The sequence below is a fragment of the Schizosaccharomyces osmophilus genome, chromosome 2 (genome assembly GCF_027921745.1).
Source record: "Schizosaccharomyces osmophilus chromosome 2, complete sequence".
Classification (NCBI taxonomy): domain Eukaryota; kingdom Fungi; phylum Ascomycota; class Schizosaccharomycetes; order Schizosaccharomycetales; family Schizosaccharomycetaceae; genus Schizosaccharomyces; species Schizosaccharomyces osmophilus.
In genome coordinates, this window is record NC_079239.1 from 445661 (window position 1) to 470924 (window position 25264).

The 25264-nt window shown below is 38.2% G+C and overlaps 11 protein-coding genes across 11 annotated transcripts; 7 read left to right on the forward strand and 4 right to left on the reverse strand.

The window, feature by feature from the left end:
* Positions 1–120: 120 nt before the first annotated feature.
* Positions 121–1104, forward strand: mpn1 (poly(U)-specific exoribonuclease, producing 3' uridine cyclic phosphate ends Mpn1; the record flags this gene model as incomplete). Its single annotated transcript, XM_056181506.1, has 5 exons — positions 121–229; positions 274–372; positions 421–619; positions 662–827; positions 892–1104. 5 exons carry the CDS (start codon positions 121–123, stop codon positions 1102–1104), a joined length of 786 nt encoding a protein of 261 aa, XP_056038484.1.
* Positions 1105–1653: 549 nt separating this feature from the next.
* On the forward strand, positions 1654–2911 carry cka1 (serine/threonine protein kinase Cka1; the record flags this gene model as incomplete). The annotated part of the gene is made up of 4 exons (XM_056181507.1): positions 1654–1699; positions 1746–2026; positions 2169–2481; positions 2547–2911. The coding sequence occupies 4 exons, from the start codon at positions 1654–1656 to the stop codon at positions 2909–2911; spliced, it is 1005 nt and encodes a 334-aa protein (XP_056038483.1).
* Positions 2912–3865: 954 nt separating this feature from the next.
* hcn1 (anaphase-promoting complex subunit TPR lobe accessory factor Hcn1/Apc12) lies at positions 3866–4084 on the forward strand (the record flags this gene model as incomplete). Its single annotated transcript, XM_056181508.1, has 1 exon — positions 3866–4084. The coding sequence occupies one exon, from the start codon at positions 3866–3868 to the stop codon at positions 4082–4084; it is 219 nt and encodes a 72-aa protein (XP_056038482.1).
* A 400-nt stretch (positions 4085–4484) lies between these two features.
* Positions 4485–5117, reverse strand: hpt1 (guanine/xanthine/hypoxanthine phosphoribosyltransferase Hpt1; the record flags this gene model as incomplete). The annotated part of the gene is made up of 1 exon (XM_056181509.1): positions 4485–5117. The coding sequence occupies one exon, from the start codon at positions 5115–5117 to the stop codon at positions 4485–4487; it is 633 nt and encodes a 210-aa protein (XP_056038487.1).
* Positions 5118–6675: 1558 nt separating this feature from the next.
* On the forward strand, positions 6676–7857 carry zhf1 (ER zinc importer, CDF family, Zhf1; the record flags this gene model as incomplete). The annotated part of the gene is made up of 1 exon (XM_056181510.1): positions 6676–7857. One exon carries the CDS (start codon positions 6676–6678, stop codon positions 7855–7857), a length of 1182 nt encoding a protein of 393 aa, XP_056038486.1.
* A 655-nt stretch (positions 7858–8512) lies between these two features.
* On the forward strand, positions 8513–11879 carry pst2 (Clr6 histone deacetylase complex subunit Pst2; the record flags this gene model as incomplete). The annotated part of the gene is made up of 3 exons (XM_056181511.1): positions 8513–8543; positions 8601–8790; positions 8840–11879. The coding sequence occupies 3 exons, from the start codon at positions 8513–8515 to the stop codon at positions 11877–11879; spliced, it is 3261 nt and encodes a 1086-aa protein (XP_056037920.1).
* A 252-nt stretch (positions 11880–12131) lies between these two features.
* Positions 12132–14221, forward strand: plo1 (Polo kinase Plo1; the record flags this gene model as incomplete). The annotated part of the gene is made up of 2 exons (XM_056181512.1): positions 12132–13967; positions 14027–14221. 2 exons carry the CDS (start codon positions 12132–12134, stop codon positions 14219–14221), a joined length of 2031 nt encoding a protein of 676 aa, XP_056038366.1.
* A 1171-nt stretch (positions 14222–15392) lies between these two features.
* mdm28 (mitochondrial inner membrane protein involved in translation Mdm28) lies at positions 15393–16822 on the forward strand (the record flags this gene model as incomplete). The annotated part of the gene is made up of 2 exons (XM_056181513.1): positions 15393–15432; positions 15486–16822. 2 exons carry the CDS (start codon positions 15393–15395, stop codon positions 16820–16822), a joined length of 1377 nt encoding a protein of 458 aa, XP_056037917.1.
* A 414-nt stretch (positions 16823–17236) lies between these two features.
* On the reverse strand, positions 17237–20127 carry msh1 (mitochondrial MutS protein Msh1; the record flags this gene model as incomplete). The annotated part of the gene is made up of 3 exons (XM_056181514.1): positions 17237–17298; positions 17341–17425; positions 17473–20127. 3 exons carry the CDS (start codon positions 20125–20127, stop codon positions 17237–17239), a joined length of 2802 nt encoding a protein of 933 aa, XP_056037918.1.
* Positions 20128–20548: 421 nt separating this feature from the next.
* On the reverse strand, positions 20549–21851 carry taf7 (transcription factor TFIID complex subunit Taf7; the record flags this gene model as incomplete). The annotated part of the gene is made up of 3 exons (XM_056181515.1): positions 20549–20763; positions 20818–21459; positions 21515–21851. The coding sequence occupies 3 exons, from the start codon at positions 21849–21851 to the stop codon at positions 20549–20551; spliced, it is 1194 nt and encodes a 397-aa protein (XP_056037928.1).
* A 1029-nt stretch (positions 21852–22880) lies between these two features.
* On the reverse strand, positions 22881–24230 carry gld1 (mitochondrial glycerol dehydrogenase Gld1; the record flags this gene model as incomplete). The annotated part of the gene is made up of 1 exon (XM_056181516.1): positions 22881–24230. One exon carries the CDS (start codon positions 24228–24230, stop codon positions 22881–22883), a length of 1350 nt encoding a protein of 449 aa, XP_056037929.1.
* Between the last annotated feature and the right edge of the window lie 1034 nt (positions 24231–25264).

The window sequence follows — 25264 nt, forward strand, 5'->3', positions numbered from 1 at the left end:
TGAGCGTTTGTTTCTAAATTTAACGAATAATACTATACTGAAATACGAATGCCGTTAGTCTGGAGAACCCTTAATCTATCTGAGTAACTCAAGATTTTTTATGAAGTAATTATTTCAAATATGTCTTTGGTACCGTATGACAGCTCAGATACAGAAAGCAGTGAGGAATCAGATGCCAACGTGAAAGACGTTCCTAAACTCCCAGAATTTTTTCATGATCTTTATAGAAGTATGGAAATGAATTGAGGTTTATTACTAAACAAACGTTTTTAGAAAGACGGAAAACGTTCGATAGTCCCATCTTTCACGAAGGAAGAAAACGGACGAAGGCTCATGTGGAAGGTCTATGGGCAGTTCAGATTTACCTGGATGGTATAAATATTTACATGTTTCGACGCAAAGTACTTGCTAACCAATAAGTGGATTTCCATGGTCCCCATAAACAAAAGATTGAGGATATCATAGCCTCGCAGTCAGAGTTTAGAAGTCTATTTATTTCAGAGTATGGTGTCGGGAGAAATTTGCACCTGAGTTTGTCAGAATTTTTTAGAATTGCATCTGACGAAAGGAAAGCTGCTTTTACGACTTGGAAACAAGAATGCCAACGCCTACAGCAAAGGTGAGAAATACAATTGAAGTGAATTTACTTACTGTTTGAAAGAATAATCAAATACACGCTTCAAGACGTATGCCTTTTGTTTAATGATGAGAAAACTCGAATGTTTATCGTACTGAAAGCAACTTTCGAAAATGTAAATCTCTTGAGAAAACTGTTAGAAATTTCAGATAAGTTTATGAAAAAATTCGAGGGAAAAGAGTTACGAAAGGTACGTTATATTTCACCAAAAATGTATCTGCTTACAGCAACAAGTCTAACCTAAATATTTGTAGGACTTTCTTCCCCATGTCTCAATTGCTTGGGCACATGCTAAGCAAGGCGATTTTGAAGCTTGGGCCAGTTGCGACAGGGAAAATCTACGATTTATAAAACTAGAAACACTACTGAAGCAGATTCAATCGGCAATGCTAAAGTCGTATACATCCGAAAATAACAGTATAAAAATGCTGATGGGAAATACGGTTCACTCTGTCAATATGCAATGAGTTTCTCTTCGAAACTTGCAGAGTATCACATCAATTTTAAAAGCATGCTTGAGCTATCGGATTTATAGAAAGCAAGCTTAAAAGACTACCATATGTAGTAGGAAGACCACTGTACACAATATGAAGACGATCTACGACCTACGGTCATCAGTAAGAACTCTTATGGATTTTGATCTGCCAAACAGTATATGTTAGAACATTGCTATAACAAATGCAAGTAAACAAAAAATATTGATTACTTTACTATTCCAAATGACATATGTTCAAACACTTTTATAGCTTCTTATCATTTCTAATTCTGTTCCTATTACGGTTTTTAGTTTGTTTATATTTGTGCTCCCTTTCGGTATACTTCGGTATTTTGACCACCGATCCCGAAGACATGTGCTTATATCAGAACCCTACGATTTGAGAGTTAGGTACAAAGACTTTTTAAACCGTCCTTTCACCAGCCAGGAGCTAAAAAGTTGTTGAATATACTGTGTTCAATTAGTTACGGTTCAAAAAAAGGGTTTCTGCGATAAAAAAGAAGAAAATAAGATTGCAATCATGAATCAGAGTGAATGGGCTCCTGTAGTCTCAGTTTCGCGGGTTTGTAAGTGGCAGAAGCCAAAGGAAAGAATTATGCTAACAAAAATCAGATGCTCATGTAAATGAGGAACTCCCGCGTGAGTATTGGGACTATGAAAACATGGAAGACACTTTTGGGTATCAGGACAATTACGAGCTTTTACGGAAAGTAGGACGAGGAAAATACAGCGAGGTTTTCGAAGGAATAAATGTTTTGAACAACTCTAAATGTATTATAAAGGTGTTAAAACCTGTTAAATATAAGAAGATTAAGCGTGAAATCAAAATCTTACAAAACTTAACTGGAGGCCCGAATATCATAGCTTTGCTTGATGTCGTTCGTGATCCAGAGGTACGTCCAGCATTTGTAGCCAAACACGGAAATGGAAAGACCTGATGACCGAAACGTTATGTTTCCTATGGCGTCGTGCTATGCATTATCGTGTTCCACCATCCGTGTTGTCTAGAAGAACAGAATACTAACCAGTTAATAGAGCAAAACTCCTTCCTTAATATTTGAATATGTAGACAACATAGATTTCCGGACACTCTACCCTACATTATCTGACTATGATATTCGATACTATTCGCATGAATTGTTGAAGGCATTGGACTTTTGCCATTCTCGAGGTATTATGCATCGTGATGTAAAGCCTCATAATGTTATGATTGATCACAAAAGAAGAAAGCTTCGTTTAATTGATTGGGGTTTGGCCGAATTTTACCATGCGGGTATGGAGTATAATGTTCGTGTCGCTAGTCGATATTTCAAAGGACCAGAACTTTTGGTTGATTTCCGTGAATATGGTATGTATAGAAGATGGATGAGAAAAAGCTAAAGTTTGGATTTTTGCGACATACTAACTAGACAGATTACTCCTTGGACATTTGGTCTTTTGGGGTTATGTTTGCGGCATTGATTTTTAAGAAAGATACCTTCTTCCGTGGCCGTGATAATTATGACCAATTGGTGAAGATTGCAAAAGTGTTAGGAACTGATGATCTTTTTGCCTATATTGGAAAATACCAAATTGTTTTAGATAGACAATACGACAACGTCCTTGGGCACTACCCCAAACGTGATTGGTACTCTTTTGTGAATCGGGAAAACCGACAGCTGGCAAATGATGATGCCATTGATTTCCTTTCGCGACTTCTTCGTTATGATCATCAGGAACGGTTAACCTGTAAAGAGGCCATGGCGCACCCTTACTTTAATGTTTTGAAGCAGTCCTAAACTTATTTACTAAATTATAATATCCCTAATTACACTTATAATGGATATTTGTTTACACACCAAAATTATGGAAGTGTCGGCTCATTGCTTGGAAAAAGCCTATATTATAACCTCAGGGCATTTCACGATAGTCGTTGGTTTGTACTCTAGTTGATATCAGTATATGCAGCTGAGTTTCTGAGGTTCTTTTTGACTTAGGTGGCTCGAAAAGTTGTATTTACCACCTGATGGCAGTTCTCATTTCCTCCCTTTACTTTTGTTCCCCAATGAAAAGGTTGATATTTCCTTTTCGAATCATAGGCGTTTATCATAATAAACAATCTTTCTAGAAAATGCTTGATATTTTATTTTGTTATATGCTTTTTTATTTTTGTATACATATCGCGATTTCAGTATGTATAAACTATAGACAAATTGAGAGAACATGTATTTTGACGGTTAGAACGTAAAAATAAAAGATTTGCAAGTTTTTGAAACGGATGTAATATATGTCCTGCAAGTAGGATACAGAAAATAAATCCCGAGACTATAGAAGATGGTTAAGTTTGTATAATTCAAGAAATGAACACTTTATATTAAATTTGTCAATTTTATTCTTTTTATTGTTGGGTTGTTTACAGATTTTTATGATAAACACATGAATTTCATCCTTTGTAAAAAAAAAAAAAAAGTTGTCTACTTTGCCAGCCTTTATTTGTTTTTTCTTCGACTTGCATTGTTCAAAAGTAGCACCACCAGAGGTCAACTCATTTTTCAAAGTGAAGATACGGAAAGGAGAAAGGATTTAAAAATAGCCAATTGAAAAGACAAAAGGATTTAAAAGAAGAGAAACCCAAAGCTGCTTACCCAGAGTTAGCTATTAGTAAAGAGCGTGACAAGGAAGAAAGAATATCTTGAAAAGTTTTTATACACTTGTATATTTGTTAGCTCGCAGAATAATTATAAGAGGCAAGGATGTTGCGAAAACAACCAACGGCAATTCAGATTACCGCGGAAGATGTTTTTGAGTATGATGATGAAAAGCTGAAAGAAAACCACGACTTTAGCTCGCCTTCTCATAATGTATCTCATAGACCAAAAGACACGTTTACGTCCATGCAGGAGAAGAAGAATCTATCGAAAGAGCGAAGGATCGGTATTGCACCTGGACAGGATCAATACGCCCAACCCTAACCAAAAGCAACGATTTTATGGTACAATGAATTGAACACAACAGAAAGTTACAGTTGTACACAAAGTGAAATGGAGGCATATTTCATGATTATTATGCTAAACTATGCTAAGTACTGACTGATCGCGTTTGACAGGAAAGACTAATCTGAATCTCAATATATATGCTAAGACTGAGGCTTTCAAAAAGGCGCGTCCATATTATATTAATAAAAATAAAGAAATAGGAAACCATAAAAAGAAACAAAAAAGCATCTGATAGCCAACGAGAAGGTGTACAAAGAATTAGAACAGTAAATGTTTAATTAGATAAAATTATCTAAAAATAACGACATGTAAATTAAAAAAGAAATATTTGCTCGCAGAAAATACAAAAGAAGTGAACAAGTAGATAAGGAAGGGTTTAAGCAGACTTGTCAGACAATTTGGCTTTCTGCTTGGCGACAAGGGCATCATGCTCATCAATGTCCATAGCTTCCCAAGGATACATGATCCAGTAGTCGGGAGTATTGCAGCCGGCAAAGTAGTAGTTTTCGACAAGCTCTTTGTTGAGTTCTGCATTCTTGGGTTTGACCTTGTTGTGAACGACGAAAATACCAAAACTAGTCTTTTCATGTTCACGGTTCAATAGTTTTGCTTGCTTTGCAACATCGCGCTCCAACTCACGAACAGCATAGTGAAGAGTAGTACGGGTATCGTCGACTTCATCCACAATCAAAATGTTTTTTCCGACCAAGCTGACCATACCCAAAGTACTGAAATCCAACCACTGGGTACGTTTGACCTCGACACCTGGGACTTCTTCAGGAGAGTCGGTGGTTAGATCCTCATACAAGCTGAGACCAATGGCTTGAATGGGAATGTTTTTGCTTCCCTTCTTCTTCAAGAAGGTACGGAGAATACGAGCAGGAATAAAACCACCACCGCCAATGGCAATAATCACATCCGGTCGAAAAACTTGTAGGATGTGGTTGGCTTGCTCAGCACACATTTTATGAACATCGTTGTAGCTATAGTAAAGACGAACTGGCTCCATGATTAGGTATAGATGAAAGCCCGAAATGTAATTATAAAAAAGAGAAAAGGATAGCGTAAAAAATAAACCAATAGAGAGCCTAAAGGGGAATTCAACAAAAAATGAATGAGCGGAATAAAAAAAAAAAAAACCAAAAAAACACACAAATTCCGGTTCTTTATGAAATATGCTGAATATACGTTGTCTGTTCTTTGTCAAACTCCCTTTTTGTTGTGCTTTTATAAAAAAAAAAAAAATCGATCAGATTATCAAAATCCGATATATGGGAATTTACACATTCGTGACACTTGTGAATTCGATACCAAAGAAGCCACGAACCCTACCCTAAGATCACTTGGTGGAAGCTCAAAATTCTCCTAGAAGTAGATATATAGTCATGATGAAGAAGGAAATGGCGGCATAATTGAAGAAGAAAAAATGAGCTGAAAGTTGTGAGTCTGACTTCTATATTTCAACGTTGCTTCCTTGCTAGTTGCCGACTTCAATATGACTCAGAAGTATTCTCTGGATTTTGTCGCTTCTATAGTTGACAATGCTGAGCAGGTCCATGCTTCAGCCCTTTAAATTGTGTTCAAGAGAGCAGCAAGAGACTTTAGTAAATGTTGTAACTGTCTGGAGTCTGTCATTGATTAATCAAGTGGAAAAGAATAGAAAAAGAAAAGAAAATAGACGTTCATAGCGAAAACATTATAAACAAAATAACAACTTGGATTGGGATCGAATAGTGTAAAAAGTCTTCAGCGAACAAGTAGACTCGTTAAAAGTGAAGGCCATTGAATTTTACGTTTGCTTGTAGTCGTAAATTTCAATATCCATTTTTACTGAAAGCATGCTTCGTATATTTCTTTCCCCGGCTCTTCTTGTATTCTTCTTTGTTTATTATCCTAAACCGTAAAAGCATATGGTTATAGTATGCTCTTATAGTTACAACAATAATGCATATGCTTCAACCATTGTATCATCTTGGTTTTAGGGATGATCTGATATCAATCTCCACCGTATTCCTACTTCAATACCACCACCTTTTTTGCAAGTTTTCTGACATTTCTTTCTTTCTTTTTTCCGTTTAAAACCCAACTGGTTTTTTTTTGAACGATCCCTTTTATGTGATTTTCTTGAACGCTCGACCAACTTATTTCCTTCTTGAATTTACCATATAGATCTTGAAAGAAGCATTATATAAAGTTATCAAACCAAACCACCAAATCGCTAATCCTAATCTTTCTTGGATTAAAGAAGCTATAAACTACCAACTGTTGTCAGTATTACGATACGATACGAAACAAAATAAGCCCGTTTTTATTCTTTTATTGAGAAAGGCAAAGTCGACTTGCTGAAGCTCAAGCAAACTACATTTGTCGTATTTGCTTCTTTTTGAAGAATCTTTTTCAGTGATTTATCAATACAAAATCGTCAAGAGTATTTGTTGAGAGGATTACTTGCCTTCCTTTCAAATTCCTGGCCTGCTTCGTTTTTTTTGTGTTTATCATTTCCTAATTTCTAATTTTTGTTTTCATTTTGTTGTTTATTTTCCTGTTTCTCTCTCGATCTAGTCTTCATGGATTTTTCACGCCAAACCCGTATTATCTTGCTTTTGACTATCGACATCACCTTTTTCTTTATTGAAATTATTACAGGCTATGCGATTGACTCACTGGCTCTTATCGCCGATTCTTTCCATATGCTAAATGACATTGCCAGTTTGTTCATTGCACTTTGGGCAACTAAGCTCGCTCATTCCACCGATTACGAGGCTAAATACACCTATGGTTGGCAAAGAGCTGAAATTCTTGGTGCTTTAGCCAATGGCGTCTTTTTGATTGCCCTTTGCATGTTCATCTTCTTAGAAGCTATCCAACGCTTTATTGAACCACCTTCCGTTACGAATCCTACACTTATGCTCTTTGTCGGATCTATGGGCCTTATTAGCAATATTATTGGCATGTTCCTTTTCCACGACCATAGCCATGCCCATGGCCATGGCCACGATCACCATCAGGCATCTAATGCTCGTAACTACGAATTCCCAGAAGAAGTTGATGATATTGAGTCAGTCTTACCTTCCACTATCGTCAACCGTTGTCATTTCCAAGGTGTTCCTCATGACCATCCTGCTGCTGACATCGCTGCCACCGAGAACTCCCCCTTGCTTAGCTACATTGGTTCCCCCTCTGGCTCCAATGTTTCCAGAAAGTCTCCTAGCAACCACGGAACCATTCCAGATTCTTCTCCCCATAAAGATCAACACAAACCCAAGCGTAGCCTCAATATGCATGGCGTTTTCCTTCACGTATTGGGAGACGCCCTTGGTAACGTCGGCGTGATCAGTGCAGCCTTAGTAATTGGATATACAGACTACTCTTGGCGCTACCTATTCGATCCTTGCGTAAGTGTTTTGCTCACCTTTATCATCCTCCTCAGCGCCATTCCCCTTTGCAAGTCTGCCGCTTTAATTTTATTGCAAGTTGCTCCTCAAAGCATTCGCATAGAAGATGTCTCGTACCTCATCAGTCAATTAAATGGTGTTGAATCCGTCCACGAACTTCACATCTGGCAATTGTCTGACGTAAAGTTAATTGCTACTGTTCACGTTTGCGTTACTCTTCCCGATGACCGAGGTGAGTCTTATATGAAAATGACCAAGGACATCAATAGGGTCCTTCAATCCTTCGGCATTCATGAATGTACCATTCAACCTGAATTTGCCAATCATCCGTCCCTTTGCCCTTCTGCCAACTAAACTTTTGTCCCGTTTCCTATGCCGCACGTTCAATGAGCGCATAAGAGAATACAGACTTGTTTTACCTCCCTTCGCTTCCCGCTTGTGATCTTATGCCTATTTTTAATATAATAAGCCTAAAATACAAAAAACACGTTTCATTTGGACCGTTACCCTTTACACTTCCGTCAGACTGGTCGATACATCTACTGGCTATAGATTTATGTTTATCGATTTGTACAATTCTTTCACTTAAAGTTTGCTATTTAGTTAAGACTATTCAAAATACACCCGATTGCAACTTTCTATATATAAAACATTTGAGTAAAATTTTTCGTTTAGTGGTTTAGTGGTTTCGTTGTTTTAATTGTTATTTCTTTTGTAGTTGTTTTTCTCTTGTTTCATTTCTTCTTTTTTGTTTTGAATTCTCTTTGAGTTGATATTTTTTGTACTTTACTTTACTGTTCAAACTCAACACTAAATTCAATTATTGCTGCCTTTACAAGACTTGGTTTTTTCTTAAGCTTACTTCCACTAACCACCAAACTTACTTCTTGATAAAGTCGACAACGCCTTGGTTAATCTAACCTTTCCTCAGCTACCCTTTACATATTTCTCAACTACAACTTAGAAGGGATCAATTTCCCAAAAGATTGATGATTTAATAGTTGGATACATGGAACAAGCAATATCGGTTTCCAAAAATGGTATATTATTTTCTTATTATGAACATGTAACTAATTTTTTTTTTTTTTTTTTTGCAGACTTCAGATCGTCAATAAACGAGAACTATCAAAGTGGGACTGTACCCATGAATGACAACTATCGAAATAGTAGGGCAGATATTGAGAAGGAATCGGCTGCTTTTATTCGCATTTTTGGTGAAAAGCTATTTCACTATCCTTCTCTTTACACAGCGTTTGTGGAGATAGTGAAAGCTTTGGACGAACAAATGTATGAAAATTGATGTTCTTTACATCTTCAACTAACGTCCCTCTTATAGTATTGATTTTCCCGGGTTTATTGAACGAGTGCACGTTCTCTTGAACGACTTCCCAGAATTGCTACTTGAACTTAATACTCTCCTTCCTTCTTCCTATCAATTTCTACCGTCGAACGGAGGAATCAACGGATTGCAATTTACTACTCCAACTGGTACCGTATCACGACCTTACTCCTATGCCGCTAGCTATGCAGACGTTCCCAGTTGCTACCACCGAGCTATTAGTTGCGTTGCAAAAGTAAAAAGGGCATTAAAAAACAACGATGCATCCTTTCAGCAATTTCAGCTGATTCTTCAACAATTTTCGAGTTCTGAAATTAGTGCGGAGGAGCTTCAAAGTAAAGTAGCCTCTTTACTCAGCGATTTTCCTACGTTACTTCAGCAGTTTCAACAATTTTTACCAAACTCGGTATTTTACAGTTCAACACCTCCGTTGGGGTCATATCCGATACGAACGGTTCAGAGCTCCAACTTTCGACTTAGTAACCTTTCTGATTTCAATACTCCACCATCCTCCGTTCATGATACTATAGCCACAGCTTTTCCGTCTGTTTCCCAAGCTGATGCTATAGGGTTTTTCAAACAAGTACAACACCAACTACCGAGTCTCGATATATATCATGAATTTTTAAAACTAATCAATCTTTATGTCCAAAATATTATTTCTCGGGATACATTGTTGGCCAGAAGTTTTGCCTTTTTACGATCCATTCCTGACTTATGGAAGAGCTTTCAACTGATTCTGCATTTTAATCCTCAAGAATTTCCTAATATTTATTATACTGCCACGTCTGATCACTCTGATTATGGTCCAAGTTATCGTCTTCTTCCATTGGAGGAACGTATGAGCCCATGTAGTGGTAGAGATGAGTTAGCTTGGTCTATTCTAAATGATGAATGGGTCAGTCATCCCACTTGGGCTTCCGAAGAAAGTGGTTTCATTGTCCAACGAAAAACTCCTTATGAGGATGCCATGACAAAACTGGAAGAAGAGCGTTATGAGTTTGATCGACATATCGAGGCTATTAACTGGACTATTAAAACCTTAGACAATCTAGCGGTCCGTTTGGAAGAGATGTCAGAAGAAGAACAAAAAGGTTATCAACTACCACCTGGCTTAGGCTTGCGGTCGAAAAGTATTTACGAGAAAACAATCAAGCTAGTATATACCGCTGATCATTACAAGATTATACTGAATGCTTTAGAAACTATGCCTTCGGCTACTCTTCCTATAGTTCTAAAACGATTGATTGAAAAAAGAGAAGAATGGCGATCAGCGAAAGAATCTTTACAGCCTACTTGGAGAAATACAGAATTTAAAAATTATGATAAAAGTTTGGATCCTCAATGCATATACTTTAAGGCTAAGGATAAAAAAATAGTTACTCCTAAGCTTTTGCTCGCCGAAGCAGAGACCATACATGGCCAAACATCTATGCAATTCCCATTTTTTAGTGAGACTTCTTTTGACTTTTCAACCATTTACGATAATGAGAATGTTCTTTTCGACGTGTGCTACATAGTATGTACCTTTGTGGTATGTAATTCCCCTTCCGGTCTCAAAAAAGTCGAAAACTTTTTTAAAAATACTCTTCCTCTATTTTTTGGAATTGATAAACAAAAATTAGCGAAGTTCTTAGATCCTGTTTTCCATGGCCCCAATTATGATTCTTCCGCTGAAAGTATGTATGGAAACAAAATCATACGCAGAAAACGATCAAATTCGATTACCCAATTGACTGAGCTTTCAAAACATCAAAAAATAAGCGAGCAGCGACAAAGTCGTTCAGCAGCTGCTGCCAGAAAAAAAGGGGACGTTATTAATAACGCTGTGAATTCCGACGATACTCCTTCTGATAACGGTAGTCCAGCTTCAAATTCAAAGCAGCAGTTATCTCGTCCTGCTGCAGCAATTGTGGCAAGTTTGAAGTATCCTAGTCATCCTGAAAATTGTTTGTTGGACGAAAGTAATCGGGAGAAAGCTGTCCCGAACAACCAAACAACTTTTGATGAGAAGTTTCCGTTTATGAAAACCGATGAAGTCAATCAGGTTGAGCAATACGGCTATTCTGCAATTTATGTCTTTTTCCGTCTATTCAATATGCTATATGACCGGTTATTACAACTGAAGAATCTGGAAAACTGCGTAGAGGATGCTCAGAGACAAATAAAACCAAATCCTGTGGCTCAAGAGCACAAGCTATGGAGAAGCAGAGAAAGCGAATTACCTGAGCTCCCGGAGGAAGATACATACTACAATAAAACATTCGTCATGTCATTACGACTCATATACGGTGTCCTGGATCAGAATCAGTTTGAAGATTACATGCGTTTTTATTATGGTAACAAAGCCTATGAACTGTACACGGTTGACAAATTGGTATGGTCAGTAGCTAAACAAGTACACCACATTGTGTCTGATGGAAAATTCAAACACGTGCTGGGTGTCATTGAAGAATATAATAGCCGGTCTACGCCAAAACGGTCCTATGATGAGTTTTTATATCGCATGAATTTGGAGCGGTATCTAAATTCTGATGAAATGTTGTTTCGGTTTGCGTGGAATTTTGACGCAAAGCGATTTTCTATTAATTTGTTGCGACGTGCTAATGTTACTTTGGATGAGACGTTAGAAAGCCAACGGCAAGGATGGAAGAAGTATTTGGAAGATTACATCGCTCAAAAGGGAACCGACTGCGTTTCCTATAAAAATTACCGGTGTCCTTTCTTATGTAGAACGATTCCTTTTGAAGGAACATCTGGAATGGCCCGAATGTCATTACAGACAAGACTGATGAGTTCGCTTTGCTTTCTATCTGATTTAAAAGCTAGACTGTGTATTAATTCATTTAAGCTACTATATGTTCCTTGTACTCAAGACGCTTACTTAAGCCGTGACTACTTGCTATTGAATAATCCCGAGTCGCTTGGTATACAGTCTGCTCGTTCTTCTCGGTGGAAGGCACGTTTAGACACCCTACATACCAAGTTGTTTGATGGGCAACTTAATAATGTTTCGTTTGAATCTCTATTTATATAGAAGGGCTATTAATGTATTTAGAAAATCTCGCCTTAAAACCGATTTATTGGACTCGTTTTTTTGTTAGCTATCACTCTTAACGTTTTAAAATTAATTTGTTGCAATCTATTTTTCTTGTATGTTTAGTATCGTATTTGTAGGATTCTTCGCATGTTGACCGAAATGTTTGTTTACAAATAGTGTTGCCCTAGTAACCACTTTGTTTACGTTGTCGCGGCACCTTCAGGATTTTGTCAAGAGACAAAATCTCAAATGGCTAGTGTCGCAGTAAAAGAGCCAAAGGCTGCTATAACTCCAAAAAAGAAGACAAAGCCTTCTCGTTTATGCTACACTCCTCCTACCAACATTGCAAATAGTAAAAAAAAAATCCTGTATACCCGCTATGATTGTATAGGAGAAGGAGGATTTGCTAGATGCTTTCGGGTGAAAGACGATAATGGAAATATATATGCAGCAAAGGTTATAGCTAAAGCATCATTACAGAATGATAAAACTCGGCAAAAGCTTTTTGGGGAAATAAAAGTGCATCAGTCCATGAGCCACCCGAACGTTGTAGGGCTCATTGACTGTTTCGAAGATAAAACAAATGTCTATTTAGTTTTGGAACTTTGTGAGCACAAGTCATTGATGGAATTGCTACGAAAGAGAAAATTGCTCACGGAACCAGAAGTACGATTTCTCATGCTTCAGATTTTGGGAGCATTAAAATATATGCACAACAAAAGAGTCATTCATCGGGACTTGAAGCTCGGGAATATAATGTTAGACGAAAGCAATAATGTAAAAATTGGTGATTTTGGTTTAGCTGCCTTGCTTATGGATGATGAAGAACGAAAGATGACGATATGTGGTACTCCTAACTATATTGCACCTGAAATTCTATTTAATTCAAAAGAAGGGCATTCATTTGAAGTTGATCTTTGGAGTGCTGGTGTGGTAATGTATGCTCTTCTAGTGGGAAAACCTCCGTTCCAAGACAAGGAAGTAAAGACTATTTATAAAAAAATTAAGGCAAATTCTTACGGCTTCCCTCCTAATATTCCTATTTCATCAGAAGCTAAGAATCTAATCGCTTCTCTGTTGACGCAAGACCCATCTGTTCGTCCAAGCGTTGACGAAATAGCAAATCATGATTTTTTCCATTCAGGTTATATGGCTTCCTCCCTACCTGATGATATTTTATCTATTCAGCCCGTATGGCCCTCTACGCAATCCAGATCGAGCTTTCAAAGAAATTTGGATTATGTAGCATCGGCAGCTGGCGTCGGTTTTGGCAAATCAGCTGGAATTGAAAAGAATAAACCGTATGCATTAAAAACAGATGAGGGAGATGATGATCACATTCTTCCTAGCGTTTTAAGTCCTCGAGATCGGGTAAATCCAGTCATGAAAATTGGACCAGAAACAAAACCCAGTTCTACGAAGCTATCTTCGATTTTTGAAGCAGCCCGCAAGACAAATGAAGAGACCCTTCCTTCAAGAGTAAAAGCACTAAAAGAAGAGTCTCGTTCCGTCCCGAAATCCAAACTTACACGCTCTGGTACTTTAGATTATGAAACACGCTCAGGTTCCGTTTCCATTGGCAATTTATCAGACAACGTAATATGGATTAACATAAAAAAAACTGCTCTGAAGATTGGCATGGGACTTGAATCACGACCCGTGGCCTCAAGTCAAGAACCCATGACAGCGAAAAATATCCTGTTCATCACCAAATGGGTTGACTATTCCAACAAATACGGTCTAGGATATCAGCTATCGAATGAGTCGGTGGGTGTGCATTTCAACGATCAAACCTCGTTGATATTCTCTGCAGATGAGAACGTGATTGAATACATAAGTCATCAAAAGAATGCAGAGGCAAAACATACGATGTTTTCGACGGGCAAGGCGCCTGATGCTCTAAAAAACAAAATTTATCTTCTTAAGCATTTTAAGAGCTATATGGTACAAAATCTATCACGGGCTGTACAGGATGAAACACTTGACGATATTGATATAAAAAATGCCGGCTCTATGGTTTTCATGCATAACTATCTCAGGACTCGTCAAGCAATTATGTTTCGGTTAAGTAACGGAACCTATCAAGTAAGAAAGAAGAGTGCAGATGAAGATTGTAAAGAGTATTCGTGCTAACAAACATTTAGTTTAATTTTGTCGACCACGTCAAAGTCGTTGTTTCACCAGGTGTACAAGGCATTATGGTATTAGACAAAGAGAAAGAGAAAATGGTATTTACATTGGAAGAAGCATGCTGGTTCACTGAGGATTTACGGTCACGCTTGAAATATATTCGTGAAGTATTAGAATCCTGGGCTTCGAAGTTGGAATCCGCACGTTAATTGCATATTTCATGATTAACCTATTCTTACCTTTATTATGTGCTGGTTCACGACTTCCTAATTTTGATCCCATCTTTATTCAGTCTTTCATATTGTTTTCTTTCTATCCCGTTCTTTGAGTGTTAACGGTTTTTTTTTTTTTTTTTTTTTATTACATTTATTAACCCTTTCCTGTTATTACTCGATGAAATATCACCTGCCGTCATACTTGTTTGTTTTGAATATGTACATCATTCATTTGCCTGCTCATATACTCTTGGTAATCTGTTTCTTTTTTCCAGACTTTTTTTGATGAGTGACTAATGATACATGTGTAAGAATTAATACTTAAATTATGTTATACTTTTCCTAATAAAACTTCTTTAACAACGGATCTTTCCAGGGAGCAAGCAAAGCGAACAAAAAACTTCCAAGCGCTGCATTCGTTCTCGTTCACAAGCTCGTCCGCAAGATCTAGCAAGTAGATGGTTGTAAATAACAATTGACATACAGCACAATACGCACATAAACGTCACGCCCATCGTGGCGCTATCGCACCAAATTGGAAGTTTAAGAATGGGATGGATTAGTATCATCTACAAGTCTCGTCTTACATGTCTACCAAGCATTGCGAAATCTTTCCTTTATGACTGACCTCTTACTGACTGAGAGTGACATTTGGATCTTGAGATGTATGCCTACCTACCTACCTAACTAGTTTGGTGTATGTAGAACCAACAAGATCAACGAGGAAAATCTTCCCACGAAGTACACACCTACTCAGTTGGGATTTCAATAAAATGTGGGTTAATTGGACAAATTAATCGAATGAGATAGGCCCTTCTTTGGAAACATTTCATGCCCACTGATTTACTTTGTTCTTCATAGAAATAGCAGGTTAATGAAATATACTCGGTATGGTTATAATGTAAGATTATATTCTTTTGATGTCATGGTGGTTTGTATCATTGAGGTATTTTTGATTGATCTTTGATCCTTCCAAAATGTTTTGCGTCGTGTACCATAAAAGTACATTGCGTGGTCTAAAATTTAAGGTCACTATATGAATGTAACGAAGCGTAGATACTGCTTTAAAGAGTGTTATTGACTCGTTATGGTACGCAATTAAGTCATAATTAAAAGATACTTAAGACATAGAAACGATCCGAAAGCACATATCATACAGGGCATTATGCTGAAAAATCAGGTTTTGACGAGACCTTTGATCAAAGGTAGGATTGTACCTTTTTACTTGCAAACAAGGACGAATTTTAACAGTGTTTAGGTTCTCAATTGAGAAATGTGCCGAGATGTGCACCCTTCATACAGCAGATGATACCTATCAGAACGTATGGATATCTTCCGGTTAGGTCTACAAGCAAAACTACTCTTTCACTTTCGGATTCCAAGCTGAAGAGCGCGTATTTTGGTATGAAGTATGGGTTCCCTATGAGATACTCATCCCAGACACCTCAAGAATCCCAGAAACAAGATGTCGCGGAATCTCCTAAGCCTGAGCAAAAGCCTGTGGCGCCAGTAAAAAAGGCTTCCATATGGCAGCGGTTAAAGGGAGGTGTTTTACATTTTTGGGACGGTACCAGACTTCTCGGTGTGGAAATTAAAATTTCCTCAAAGCTTGTTTACAAAATGGCTGTCGGCTATGAAATGACGAGACGTGAGAGCCGTCAATTGACCAGAACGCTCAAAGACATTGGTCGTCTTGTTCCCTTCTCGATGTTTGTCATTGTTCCTTTTGCTGAATTGCTTTTACCTATCGCTGTCAAACTGTTCCCCAACCTTCTTCCTAGCACTTTTGAGGATCCCAAGGACAAACAAGCAAAGAAGGAGAAGCTCCGTAAAGTACGTTCCGACGTTTCCGGGGTACTTCGGGATACTATTAAATCTGGAAAATTCACATTTTCTGACGAAACCAGCAAATCAAAGGAATTCCGTGATTTCTTTTTAAAGGTTCGTACTAGCGGACAATCTCCTTCTCGTCAAGAATTAATTAATGTTTGCCAATATTTCAAGGATGACATTACTCTGGACAATTTGTCTCGTGCCCAATTAATTGCCCTTTGTCGATACATGAATTTGAATGCTTTTGGTACTGATCCCTTGCTTCGTTACAACATTCGCTCTAGAATGCGCCAAATTCGTCGGGACGATCGTGCCATCTACATTGAGGGCATCAACTCCTTGTCTGTTCCTGAACTCTTCAATGCCTGCAACTCTCGTGGTATTCGTTCCCAAGGTCTTTCTCCTGCTAAGCTCAAAGACGAAATGTCTGTGTGGTTAGAAATGCGTATCAAGCACGGAATCCCATCTGTTATTTTGATGCTTTCCAACGCTTTCTCTTATGGATACCATGAGGGTACTTATGAATCTCGCTGGGATGCTTTGCAGGATACACTTGCTTCAATCCCCGATGAACTCTACCACGAAACTGTTGTTGATATGCCTAGCGAAGAAATCTCAAATAAGCAACGCCTTGAAATTTTGAGAGAACAAGAAGAACTCATCGAGGAAGAAGCTGAAAACCCCGATGTTGCGAACAAGGTCAAGGATACTGCTAGTGGACCCTCTATGTCTGCTAAGCCCAAAGACAACAAAAAAGTATAACGCTTTTTTGGTAACTTCACAAGCATAAACTTACACTCAACCAATTAGAAAATATCAGGGGCATCAGTTGGAGAGCTCCTGGTCTCCCATCTCTCCTTTTTCTTGTATTATTTAAAGTTATGTCTTTCACAGTTCTTTTTGATTACTTCCGAGTTGTTAATGCATTTTCATGGTTACCTGCTTAGCGATTTGATTTCTACGTTAAAAAAGTTGTATAAATACGATTTTCGAATTTTACAAAACGCATTGAATGTTACGATTAGTAAGTAGTAGATAAAACGCATTGGAGATTTAAAATGCTGGATATTTTTTGACATTAGACAAAATTTTTAATAGAGGGTATTCCTTCATTCTTCAGATTCGTAAATAATATATATATATATATATATGTAAATGTATAAAGAATGGTAGTAATTAAGGACTTGCGGTTTGTTGGAGAAGTTCATTAGCCGCTGCCAATACTTCTTTTGGGAGACCTGCATATTGTTAGTTTCGTAGACTTCATTGCCAAGGCTTACCAGCTACTTCAGCTACTCTTAATCCGTGAGATCTCTTGTTAACACCCTCTCGAATCTTATAATCGAAAGTGAAGGTATTGGTTTTCTAATTAGTTAGCTTCCAAGTCGATTGGTTATACATAAAAAGCTTACCTCGTTAACAACGATATCAGTACAATAGCATTTGACGTTTTTATATGCTTTGAATTTCTCTGCTAACTCGTGTGCATGCGTAGCGAATAGTGTGCGAGCCTTATTAACATCACATAAATACTTCAAGCACCCATAAGCTAATGCTAAACCATCTCTAGCAGTAGTTCCACGTCCCACTTCATCCATTATTATAAAAGACCGGCTTGTTGCATTCTTTAAAATGAAAGCAGTTTCCATCATCTCCACCATGAAGGTAGACTGTTGATGGTATAGGTTATCGGCAGACCCGATCCTACTAAATATTTGATCCACAATACCTATTTTTGCATAGCTTGCCGGTACAAAACTACCCATCTGTGCTAATATAGATATAACTGCATTTTGCCTCAAAAAGGTGCTTTTCCCTGCCATGTTAGGACCAGTCAAAAGCCAGATATTGTCGCCGGAATTCCCAACCAAGCAATCATTCGGCGTAAACTGATATAATTTATTCTTAAGACCCTTTTCAACGATAGGATGACGACCTTGAATTATTGTATGTGATAGAGAATCATTCATAACTGGTCGTGAAAATTCACATTCGACAGCTAAATCTGCGAAAGACGTAGATATATCAAGCTCATCCAATAGGTTGGCAGTATCACGTATTTTTCTGTGTTCTTTTAGCACTGTATCAATAATCATTTGCAGTACGCGAGCTTCTTCTTGATGAATGAACGATTTAGCGCTTTCAAGCTCTAAACCAAGAGAAGACCATTCTGAAAGTTGAACGCTAGCTGTAGTTTTGGTAGTATTAAACACCGTAGCCTTTGGAAAGATGGACGTAAATTCCTTCAGCATAAGGCTACTGGAGGACTTAATGTGCACATAGTATAACTTTGAAGGACTTTTTCGTAAAGTTGCTTTGCTTTCAAATTTCTTATCCAAAGTATTTTGTAGCCTCTCGTAGGAAAGCAGCAGGCGTCCGATACGCTTATGCAGAGTTTTCAAAGTTTCGTTGAACGTGGGTTTAACAATCCAAATATCAAAAAAATTTTGCTTAAAAGCATTTTCAGAAACGGGTAATCGTTTCCTAGCACCAGTGACGATCGGCTCGGATTCAGACAATTCTGTTGATTCAGCAGCGATATCCTCAGCTTCTTTTTCCTCTTCGTCACGTTTTTGCACCAAAGCACCTTCATTTAAAGCTTCTGAAATGAGGGAAGCTAAAGCGTCATGTTGATGAAAAGCATTTAGCAACGGCTTTAGTGTTTTGGAATTTGCCTCAGTAAGAAGACTTTCTATACTTTTTATAATAGAAAAATTATTGGAAAGTCCTAGCAAATCGTAAGCATTTCCACGGCGCATCAAAAGCCGCTGAAGTATTCTGTGTGTATCATTCGATCGTTTAAGTAAATGCCTAATATCTGTTCGAAGTTGGTCCTGATGAATGAATACTTCGACCAAATCGAGTCTTCTATTGATCTCAGCAATATCAGTAGAAGGAGAGCAAAGTCGCTGAGTCAGTAAACGAGACCCAGACTTAGTTACTGATCTTTTTATTGCATGCAGTAGACTGCCGGCATAGCGATTTTCCTGTAGGGATGACCTTATTTCAAGCCCTTTCATAGCAGAAGCATCTATCAACATGGAGTTTCGTAAAGAAACGTGAACCGGAGCGCGAAGGTTTGTATGTGAATTTACTAAACGATCAGACACATATGACAACAAAACAGAACCAGCTTTTCTTTCTAATTCAGAGCAATTCTCTGCATATGAGGAATCAATTTCTTTCTCTAAGTAAGAAGACCATTGCTGTAAGCTCCAATTTTGCATAGGGGTGTAAGATATAAAATATATATTTTGATCGATACTGTCCAGAATAGGGTGAGTGCTGCCGGCCTGTAATCGACTATCCAAAACAATCTCTTTCGGTTGGATACGTGCTAAATCTCCTGCTAAACGTTGGCTGTCACTAGTTTGAGAGAAAAATTCACCTGTTGACAAATCCAACCATGATAGTCCAATACGAAGACTATGAGACTTTCTATCTAAACCTCCAGAAGCGGTGTCTCCTTCAACAACATTATGAACAGCATCTTGAGATATAATAGACATGACATAATTACTCTGAAAAGGGTCCATAAAGTTTTCATCAATGAGAGTCCCTGGAGTTATTACACGCGCAACAAAACGAGTATACATATTTTTTGATGAAAAGTCATCAGCAGGACGAAGAACTTCTTCACTTAGTGCAACGCATCTTTTCAAATCTTCAACTAGAACTTTGATATACCTATCAAGCTTGAAGAAAGGAAATCCTGCCATAGAAACTTCATAATTGGAAGTCTTCTTTTTTGAAACTCTTAAATTTAATAGAGGACCTAGTTCCTCTGCTTGATCAAAGTACAATTCATAAAAATTACCAACTCTCGTTAGCAGTATGCAGTCGGCGAACTTCTTTTGTTGAAGCTTAACTTCCTTTAATAAAGGAGGCAAAATATTTTTTTCTTTTGGTTGAATCAGTTCCAATGGAGGCCCTAAAGCGCCTTGAAGCAATTGTACACCTTTTGCTTTTGGTGATTTGTTTGCAACACGACACCAAGTAAATCGTCGACAATTATGGAGAAATTTCAAAGAGCAAAACTGAATCCATCTATTTCTCCATACTAGCATGCTTTTAGGGGATTCCAGTAAGAATCTGGATTTTAGCAGTTCAGTAAAGGTTTTCTGTTTCCAGCCTGAGAGCGAAAAATAATAAGAATATTAAGCAAAAGAACAACAAAGGATTGTAGAAGTACACGAACAAAGATTCAAGAACATGCGAAAATAAATTACGGCCCTTTATTTTCGATATGCAGTGGTTTAATGGGAAAATTTTAATCGTTTTGTTTCTAAGCATTTAAAGGACGTTTGAGACTCTCTATTTTCATTCAAACTATCTTGAATTGTTATTCCTCAAAAACTTCATTTATTTTACCATAGGATAAAGTACATACTGTTATCATCAAATTAAGTTCATTAACATACACGATACGCACAAAATCTTTTTAAGAGAAGAAAAATTTAAAACAAAAGCAAGGGTTTTAGAGCAAAACTATTCAATTTGCTCATCGCTTTCAACTAACTGGGTGCGCTTCAATTCTAATTCTGTAACCATACGATTGACATCGGCAAGGAAACGATTCCGTAAAATGGGATTCGTGGCCTCTTCCGCATCTTTTTTACGTTTTTGAATAGAAGTTTCCAATTCGGAAATGAATTCACGCACCAATCTTGTTTGTCGTTTGCTTTCGCGTGTTTCATCATCAGCTAAAGGTTCGTTAGCAAATAAGCCAGGTTCAAGTAATTCGTATAGAAACATACCTTCATTATCTTCTTCATCTTCCTCTTCTTCGTCCTCCTCATCGCTAACTGATTCCTCGCCAGCAAGTTGGGGCTCTGCAGTCGACTCTCTTGTATCCTGGCTAAGTTCAAGCATTCCTTGTTCGATTTGACCAGCCAAATCATCTTCATCCATCCCATCAAACATGTCACCAGGTATCCGTTGGTCTTGGTCACCCACACCAACGCCGGCTGATTGCATCGTGTCAAACGAAATATCCTCCGATAACGCAACACTGGAATCCCTAGCTAACATAGAGTGGTCTACAAGTTCGCTTGACGTGCTAATCGCTCTTTCATCCATTGTCAGCAGTCGATCTACTTCATTTTCCACAGCTTCTATGGTACGGTTGGATACGCGTTTACGGAATCGTTTTTGACGAACCCAGTGCATAGGAGTCGTAAGACCATGAGGATATACATAATCGGACTGTTTTAAGTGGGTATTCAGCACATCGTTTTCATGGTCTATGCGGCCAGTGACTAAAAGCATTTGACAGACATCAGCTGCTTTGAATATGACTTTTTTATCAAACGACTTGTTTGATTCTATAACGCACGGTAAATCCACTAATTTTGCTCCATACAAATGTCCATTGACATGAACAACAGCACGTCGTTGATCTAAAGAAAATTATTAGCAAACTCAATCTTTCACGCACAAATACAATCTTCATACCTTTAAACTTCACCCACACATCGGCTCCCTTGCCTATTTCGCGATTTTCAATGGCTTTTCGAACATATTCACAGTCTTCGCCTGGCATCATTCGAAGGATGATTTGCTCTTCAATGCAAGGGTCTTCTTCTCGATCCGATGCTTCTGAATCATATCCCAAACCCGGCTCCCGGACACGTTTCAGGCGGATTTTTGTTAATCGCGGGCCCTTAGGCTCTCGCGCTTTGATTTTGATTTTAGGAATTGCCGTTGGGACTCCGCTCGCTGGAAGTTGCGGTTTCGGCTCCTCTGGTGGCGGCGGAGGAGGAGGACCCGTTCGAATCTTCAATTTTACCATTTTTATCCCCCCAATTCCAATGTTTTGTGAAATGCAGTTGGCAACCTCTGTTTGCCTACACCAAAGTCTCGCAAGCTCGCAAAAGCTCGTTATTCCATGCTTGAATAGTAACTTGTCGACGATACCTAAAAGCCTTGATATGAACAATAATATTATAACTATCATCGAAACGAGGTTATTCTTTCATTTTATATAGCAGTTTTAGTAAACATAAAGTACGAGAATTTTTTAATTTTTAATGATTGATTATTTACTTTTTCATTCGTACACAACTGGTCACTGGTTCAATGGGTGATTTGGTATCTATAACAACTCTTGCGATGGAATCGTGAATTGAGTGAGCATTGCAACGATAGAAGAGATATGAGTAAAGTCAACATTTTTTATTTAGTTCCTATATGCACGACTATGTGGTAAAACCCTCATCAATATGCCTATTCCAAGTCTTGCATGGATATTTACAAGAAAAGCGGATACAGTCCGGTGGTAAAGACTCAATTCAAGATATATGAGCCTAGAGAAAATCCAGAAAACAAAAACAAAATAAATAACAAGGTTTTGTATCATCGTTAGCGAAGATAAGTGATATAAAAACGATCAGATTCATTAGGATTTAGTATATTAAAAAAGCAATCGTGGCTATTCATTAAACTTGAAACGGAATAACAATGAACGTTAGTAGTAATGCAAAAGTAAAAACTTCCCGAAACATTACAAATTATCAGCGCAACAAGTTAGTATTAGCAAAACATTACGGGGAGTGGGAGGGTTCAAAACGTTAGGGGTTCATTTCTCAATTTTTTATGAAAATAAATAAATGAAAGAAAAAAAAGGTAGTTAGTTGAGAAAGAAAGAATGGAAAGCTATTCATCTTTATTTTCATTATTAGAGGGGATTGACAATAACATAAAAAAAAAAAAAAAAGAAAAAAAAACATCATTAGCTGAAAACATAAGGGTAAGCAAACACCATTTTCCTTAAGGAAAACCCATAGTATTTTTAAGACTCACTCCAGGATGTGTAGATGCCTCAAGGATGGATATCAGATACATGGGGATGGTGACGAGAAGCGGGCAATTCAAAACTCTCGGTCCAGTTATTCTCCTCGCGCCATTTTTTGGAATAAGAGTCAACAGCCTTGATAGCATCTGCAATGTCTTGAGGAGTAAATTTTTTGGACATGTTGTGAATACTCTCATCGGGACGTAAGGTAGCACGACCAATCATCAAGAGCTCTTCATCGGTAACAAAGGGAATACCGAGTTCTTCCAAAGTTACTGGGAGATGGCACTTGGACATGAAAGCGACCATCTTGTAGTAATCTTCGAGAGGCCAGTTTTCCAAAATAAGCTGAGCCAAAGTTCCATAGGCAACTTTTTCGCCGTGCATCAAGCGATGGATGTTTCCATGAGCGGTGGTAAGACCGTTATGGATGGCATGAGCAGCAGCCAAATTTCCGTTTTCAAAACCCAAACCAGAAAGCAAAGTGTTGGCTTCGACGGTATTTTCAAAAGCTTCCGTGCAAACACCACGTAAGTTGGAAAGGATACCAGCAACGGCAAATTTTTCAATGGTTTCCTTGCAAGCGCGAGCGATAGCAGCACCAGCGACGGTAGGGACACCACCGGCAAACGAGAGGGAGTGGGAACGGAGGACGCTTTCGGTTTCTACATACGTGGAAAGGGCATCACCAATACCACTGATGAGGAAACGTACAGGTGCTTTAACAATGACATCGGTATCGACCATGATAAAGTTGGGATTGGTGGGATAAAAGCTGTACTTTTGAAATTCACCTTCGGAAGTGTAAATGACGGAAAGAGAAGCAGTGGCAGCATCAGAAGAGGCAGTCGTAGGAGCGATAATGCAAGGAACACGCATTTCGTTAGCCAAGTATTTGGCAGTGTCGATGGTTTTACCACCGCCGACGCCAATGACAATTTGCGAATCGGAAGGGCATTCGGCTTGCAAACGATGGATTTCCTTCAAACTGGATTCGCCACCAAAGATAAGTTTGGTTACCTTCATGCCATTGGATTCCAAAGAGTTGACGATGGTGGGAGCACAAATTTTCCAGATATTGGGATCGGCAAGGACGACCGCGGAATCCGTAGCCCAACTTTTGACATAGGTAAAAGAACGGCCAAAAATATTGCGTCCTTGAGCATACTTTTGGGGGGAAGTAAAGATACGATCGGTTGTAAGTTCCTTCTCCCAACCCATTTCCTTGGGTCGTTCCGATTCTAAAGGAGAATAAAATCGCTTGCCCCAACTAGCAGGGCTACAAAGGGAGCCTTGTATGGGAGCCAAATGGGCAAGCCTGCAAGGAAGATACTTGGGAAGCCCTTTGGCAAGGGATTGACGGTGCATGGAAAGCATGGTTGGCAATGAAAAAGTTTCCAGAAGAACAAGAACAAGAAAAAACCAAACCAAACCAAGAAAGGAGAATGAAATCCAAGCAGTTCAATCAAGAAAAATCAATAAAGAGGATTTCTTGGAACAAAAACTAAAAGCCCACAAGGGTGTGGGAGGATTGTTAGTGATGATGCTAATGAAGGAAGGAAAATCCCAATAAATAGACAACCCTCTCGAGTCCTTTGTTTACATACAAGCTTATAGGTAGACAGTGACAACACAAACAAAACAACAACAGAACAACAACAGAAGGGTCGGCTGAATCAATCAAAAAGAATTATAAGAAAAAGAAAAAGAAAGAAAAGCAAAAGTAATTTTTTTTTCAATATATATATATATATATATATATATAAACCCCTCAAAACTTTTTGCTTCCTATTACTGGAAATGATACACGACAGCAACTAGATACTCTTCCTAGTAGCAGAAGAGGAGGACGAGTCCAAACAAAACAAGAAAACCCAAACAAATTTATACAACAGCTACTATAGCTTTGAGCAACGAATGGGTGAATGTTCCAGAAATTCCAAACCTCGACTTGGGGTATACAAAACAAAAGCGAGAGAGTTAGAACTGAAAACGATGGATGATGAGAAAAAACTGGAAAACAACCGCAACAAATATAGCGCTAGACAATATGATGACACAAGAATCCCTCTTTTCAAAACAACTAAAGTTCAACAAATGAAACCATATAGGTCCAAATTGAAATCTTAAAACATTCTTGAATCGTATGCTCCTACAACGTCATGGAGGAAAGACAAGAAATGGAGGTGGGCGAGACCAAGGAAATAAGCTTAAGGTTTGTTTGCGGAGTAAAGCAGGTGAAAAGTCTGACATAATACGTAGAACTCGTGCACCCTAATTTCGTTGACATACCCCATCAATCCATTCGTCAAAGAAGCTTTATTTACTAAATGAGGAGACCACCGTATGGAGGAAAGAATCATGCGCTCATCATCGTTCTCCATCGGATGTATCCGAACAGTAACTTAAAG